Genomic DNA, 6000 nt, shown 5'->3' with positions numbered 1-6000 from the left:
AATTATAGTACTGTTATCATCAACGTTGGTTAGAAAATAACATTACCATATTTTAACTTTAAAACAAATATCTTTCTTTTGTCATAGCGGAAGCTATCTGAATCTAATTCATCCACAGGGGAAAACATTGCTAAGAACAGTTTTTCCAATTAAATTTTTTCGTTGGTTCCAATTTAATTAGAGGATAAAACTTTTCCTTTGCAGAAGAAACTTTCAATATTCTATGCAGAAACAATTCTGTACTCTTTTACTCTCTAGGCAATTTTAACCGGTTGGTTCAAAAAAGCATTAGAGAAGCAACAATTTAATCTTTTATTTTAGTTCTATTCACTTTTAAAAGAGAACTTTTATTTTTATTTGCAGCAGAAAAACATGAATAGAAAATTCATGAACTTTTTATTCTTTACATAAACTTTCTTTTCATTTTCTATTTTCTAAAAAAAAAATTCGTTGGAAAAAAAATTGCATAGAAAAACTATTTGAAATCTGCCCAAAATCTGGACAAATAACAAAAAAAATGCAGCTGGCCCAGCGCGCGACTGTCGCCTCGGCCCAGCGCCTCGCGCGCGTGCCCGCGGCGGCTGGCCACGGCCCAGCGGCGGCGGTGCCCCGCCTCCACTTTCGGCCCAAAGGCCCGCTTTGAGCTAGGCACCGAGCTAGGGTTTCAATCCCGGCCGTCGAACTCGATCCAATGATCCAGCATCGATCTCGCGTGAACAAAACAGCCCCCCGACCGATCCGAAAACCCTAGCCCATTTCTGTTTCTTCCCTTCAACGTCTCTGCCCCGCTCGCCGTGGCACCGCACCGCGCCCAGGGCGCCGGCGACGGCGTCGAGCACCGCGCCGTGCGAGCCCCGGCCACCTTCTCTTCCTTTCCCCCTTTCGTTTCTCCTCATCTGTTGCAGATCGGGAGGGAAGACGCAGCTGCGCCTCCTCTACACCCCTCGCGTCGGTCTTCCTTTCTGTTGACGTCTACGGCAATGGCCCGGCGGCCGGCGACGGCATGAAGCTACCGCGCCGTGCGAGCCGCACGCGAGCTTCTCCCTTTCCCCTCTCCATCTCCACCTTCTGTGGCAGAGAGGACGAGGCTACTTTAACCCTTCTGCTCCCCTTCGTTTTCGACGACGGCAGAGCTCTCTACGGCGGCGTCGTGGTCATCCCCCTCGCCGGCTGCGCGTCCACCTTGCGGTGAGCGCGCCGCCGTCGAGCGGTTTGTTTGCGATGCCCTTTGCCCCGTGTGGGGTAGTTCTTCGTCCGACGCCTCGGCTTGCCGATGCGCGTCTGGATCGAGAGGAACGGCGCGGCCTCCCGGCGGTGCACTTTGCCCTTCTTCCCTCTTTCTTTTTGTTTTGGGGTTAGGGTTTCTCTCGGGAGGGGATTTCCTTTTCTTTTCTGTACCGAAAATCCTAAACCAATCTCTGGCTGATACCATTGATAGTTACTGTGGATCAGTTAGGCTAGGATTCCGGCAACAGTGGTGGTAGGTATTACCTTCTTCTTGTGGCTCGAGGAGCCACCGGTGCCGGCCATGGTGACGGTGGCCGGTGATGGCAGAGAGTAGTGGGCGAAGTGGTGGCGGCGCTTCCCATCAGCACTGCACTAACCCTAGATCGGTAGGGGATTAGGTGGGGTGTACGGCGTTGCGACGAACCTCGTATCTCGAGCTGCCTACCCCACCTCTTTATATATAGTGCAGGTGACAGGGGCCCATCAACCATAGTGGGTTGAGCGCCCCCGATCAGAGCGCGGATCTAAGGGCCCGGTGGGCCGTTGGGCCCACACGGTGGAGATCATCCTAACACTTCCGTCCCAAGATGTATCGCTTTCTGCTTTTTGCTTTCCGTTTTAGTCTCCGGATGCTGCGCATCGCCGCGGCTCGAGGTCGCCTATCGTCTCACCCTTGGGGTGCTTCATGTTCGTCTGCTATCTTCTACAACATGTGTGTTTGCGTCAACCGTCCATCTACCAGCTTCTCGGCTTTGAGAAGCCGCTACTGCCGTGATCACTCAAAGTTTCCTTAATGGCACAACCTAACGTCAACATCATCTGTTGGAACATTCGAGGCCTGAACTCGCGTGCCCGCCGGGATGCAGTTCCGGACATCGTCCAGGACTCCCATGCATCCATTGTCAGCCTCCAAGAGACAAAACTCCAGACTGTTGATGACGCCATCATCCGCGAGATGCTTGGCCCGTGTTTCGTCGCAAACTTCTATATCCTCCCGGCCGACGGCACCCGCGGGGGCTTGATTCTGGCCGTGTCGGATCGCTTCTTCACCCTATCCGACTTCCATGCGACTCCGGGCTCCATCTCCGCCACCGTCACCATGCTCAACGAGCGCGCTTCGTGGACAATCACGGGCGTCTATGGCCCGCAGGGCGAGCAAGACAAGTTGGCCTTCATTGAGGAGCTGAGGACTCTCAAGACCTTGGCCAGAAGCGAGTGGCTCCTTCTGGGGGATTTCAACCTCATCACTAAAGCGGCGGATAAGAGCAACACCAACATCAACCGCCGCCTGGTGGGCAAGTTCCGTGGGGCTCTTGATTTCTTGCAGCTAAAGGAGCTTCACCTAGGCAGGCGCCGTTTCACTTGGTCAAATGCGCAGGCCAACCCGGTCCTTACCAAGATTGACCACGTGTTCCACTCCGACGATTGGGACATGCTCTTTCCCAATGCGCACCTTCAGGCTATCACCACAGCTTGCTCGGATCATGCTTCGTTATATCTTCAGGGGTGCGTCGACAACTCGAGAAAGCCTTCCTTTAAATTCGAGGAATTCTGGCTTCGTCTCCCGGGCTTCAAGGACACCGTTGCCTTGGCATGGAACAAACCTGTTCAGGCCCGGGATGCCATCCGCAAGATTCATATCAAGCTCTGTCGGACTGCGAAGGCCCTGCGCAAGTGGCAAAAGGAAAAAGTCGGGATGCTTGGCTCCCAAATCGCAGTTGCCAAGGAGATCATCTGGCTCCTGGATGTTGCTAAGGAGGGAAGACCGCTCTCGGACTCGGAGAGGGAATTGCGTAAACAACTTAAGGCCTCGTACCTGGGGCTCCTTGCCATTCAGAAAATCAAGCTGAGATAGCGTTCTCGGCTCAACTGGATCCGCCTGGGGGATGCTACCACAAAGCTTTTCCATGCTCGAGCGAACGGACCAAGGCGTACGAACTTCATCCAGACAATCACCACCACCTCGGGGCTGGCAATTACCAGACAGGACAAGGAACGGGCCCTTCTAGACCACTTCTAGGCTAACATCGGCATGCTTGCCCTGCGCACCAAGTCCATTGTCTGGGAGAACATCGGGATGCAGCACCACGACCTATCGGCTCTGGACGCTCCATTCGACGAGGCGGAGATTAAGGAGGTGGTATTCTCCTTACCTTCAGTCAAGGCCCCGGGCCCTGATGGTTTCATCGGCGCCTTCTTCAAATCATGCTGGGAGATCATCAAAGTGGATGTCGTGGCTGTGATGACGCAGCTCGCGAACCTGAGAGGCGACTGCACTGGCCTGATCAATTCTGCCAACATTATTCTGCTCCCGAAAAAAGCCGGCGCATCCTCGATTGGCGACTACCGCCCAATCAGTTTGATACACAACATCTCCAAGATCTTCTCCAAGTTGTTGGCTAACCGACTAGCCCCTCTGCTTCCGTCGTTGGTTTCCAAGTGCCAGAGTGCCTTTGTGCAGAAACGGTGCATCCACGACAATTTCCTACACGTGCAAAACTTGATCAAAGAATTGCACCGCTCTTCAACACCAGGCCTTTTCCTCAAGCTCAACATCTCCAAGGATTTCGACTCTGTGGGTTGGGCTTACCTCCTGGAGGTGCTGCAACAGTTGGGATTTGGACAGCGCTGGCGGGAATGGATCTGCATGACCCTCGCTTCATCTTCCTCTAGGGTGCTGTTAAATGGGGAACCGGGAACCCCATTCGTACATGGAAAAGGCATTCGCCAGGGCGACCCGGTGTCGCCTATGCTCTTCATTCTGGCAATCGATCCTCTGCAACTTATGTTTCGGGCGGCTTCTCGGGCCGGGATCCTCAAGCCCATCAGGGCGCGGACGGCCTCCTGAAGGGTTTCTCTCTATGCAGACGATGCGGGCATCTTCGCTAACCCAGTCAAAGAAGAGATCGACGCCATCGCTAGGATCCTTGCCTGTTTTGGGGATGCATCGGGCCTCGTCACAAACGTCAGCAACACCGAGGTGTTCCCCATTCGCTGCCAGGACATCGATCTCCCGGCAATCCTCTGGGCCTTCCCGGCCAAGCTGGCCTCGTTCCCCGGCCGATACCTAGGTCTCCCACTACATACCAGGCGGTTCAGAAGGGTTGACCTCCAACCTCTTCTAGACAAGGCAATGGGCCGGTTGCCGGGCTGGAAGTGGAAGAACCTGGCGCGACCGGGCAGGGTCTCCCTTGCAAACTCCGTGTTGTGCGCCATCGCAAATCATCACCTCACTGGCTCTTGCTTCCCACTTGGGCAATCCAGAAGCTCAGTAAGATCACTCGTAACTTTATCTGGTGTTGGGAAGACTCGGAAAACACGTCTGGCGGACACTCTCTGGTCAACTGGAAGACTGTCTGCCGGCCTAAGCCCATGGGGGGCCTGGGAATCACAGACCTCGACAGATTTGGTCGGGCGTTCCGACTGCGCTGGCCTTGGCTTATGTGGACTGATCCTTGCCGCCAATGGGTGGGCTCTGCGGTCTTGCGATGATACAGATATGTCGCTCTTCAGGGCTTCTACCACCATCTCCTTGGGCAATGGGAGAAAATCCTTATTCTGGCACGACGACTGGACAGGACGGGGCCCGCTGTCCTGGGCCTTCCCGGAGCTGTACAAAATTGCCACCAGGAAGAGGAGAACTGTGATGAAGGAGCTCCATGAGGAGAACTGGATCAGATCGGCGGCACGTCTTTCATCGCCTACCCACCTGCAGGAGTTCATTGCCCTCGCATCAGCTATCTCTCAGGTTGAGTTGAACCCGGACCAGGAGGACTCCATCACTTGGCGGTGGACCCCCAATGGCATATACTCTGCTGCTTCGGCCTACGCGGCCCAGTTCTCTGCATCCTATCCCAGGTTCTCCCCAGCCAAGATTTGGGAGGCACACGCTGAGCCAAAATGCAAGTTCTTTGCCTGGCTTGTGCTCCACGGTAAAATCCTCACGGCCGACATGCTAGCCGTTCGTGGCTGGCCGCACGACCCTCGCTGCCCCCTTTGCCTTGGGGCACCGGAGACGGCCACTCATCTCTGCAAGGACTGCCCGTTTGCCGCCGCAGTTTGGTCTCACGTCCAGGTGTGGACGGGGGAGGATTCTGGGGCCACGCCCACGTTGCCCCCTTCGATGGGGATTTCGGACTGGTGGGATTTGTTCACCACCAATTTGCCCAAGGACGATCGAGGAAGGCGGAGCGGCCGCTTCCTTTACACCATCTAGAACATCTGGAAGGAGCGAAACCGACACATCTTCAATGGAACTCGCCTCATGCACCTATGTGACGCCATCGATTCAATTGTACACTAATCATACACGCAAATGTGTACGATCAAGATCAAGGACTCACGGGAAGATATCACAACACAACTCTAGACACAAATTAAAATAATACAAGCTTTATATTACAAGCCAGGGGCCTCGAGGTCTCGAATACATAAGCTCGAAAACACAAGAGTCAGCGGAAGCAACAATATCTGAGTACAGACATGAGTTAGACAAGTTTGCCTTAAGAAGGCTGGCACAAAAACAACAACGATCGAAAAGGCAAGGCCTCCTGCCTGGGAGCCTCCTAACTACTCCTGATCGTCAGCGGTCTCCACGTAGTAGTAAGCACCCTCAGTGTAGGAGCAGTCGTTGTCGAAGGTGGCGTCTGGATCCTAGGCTCCACCATCTGGTTGCGACATCCGAGAAGAAAGGGAAAAGGAGGAAAAGGGGGAGCAAAGCAACCGTGAGTACTCATCCAAAGTACTCGCAAGCAAGGATCTACATTACATATG

At 54.1% G+C, this 6000-nt stretch overlaps 1 protein-coding gene across 1 annotated transcript; it reads left to right on the top strand.

Annotated features, from left to right (window-relative positions):
* Positions 1-2020: 2020 nt before the first annotated feature.
* On the top strand, positions 2021-3082 carry LOC141026053 (uncharacterized). The gene has a single exon (XM_073502002.1). It carries the CDS (start codon positions 2021-2023, stop codon positions 3080-3082), a length of 1062 nt encoding a protein of 353 aa, XP_073358103.1.
* Positions 3083-6000: the final 2918 nt, after the last annotated feature.

The sequence above is a fragment of the Aegilops tauschii genome, chromosome 6, assembly GCF_002575655.3.
Source record: "Aegilops tauschii subsp. strangulata cultivar AL8/78 chromosome 6, Aet v6.0, whole genome shotgun sequence".
In the NCBI taxonomy this organism is placed as follows: domain Eukaryota; kingdom Viridiplantae; phylum Streptophyta; class Magnoliopsida; order Poales; family Poaceae; genus Aegilops; species Aegilops tauschii.
This window is presented reverse-complemented; position numbering and strand designations above follow the sequence as displayed.

Bases quoted from the DNA above. Each gene is read 5' to 3' on its own strand.
- LOC141026053 (XM_073502002.1), top strand. From the start codon at position 2,021: ATGGCACAACCTAACGTCAACATCATCTGTTGGAACATTCGAGGCCTG.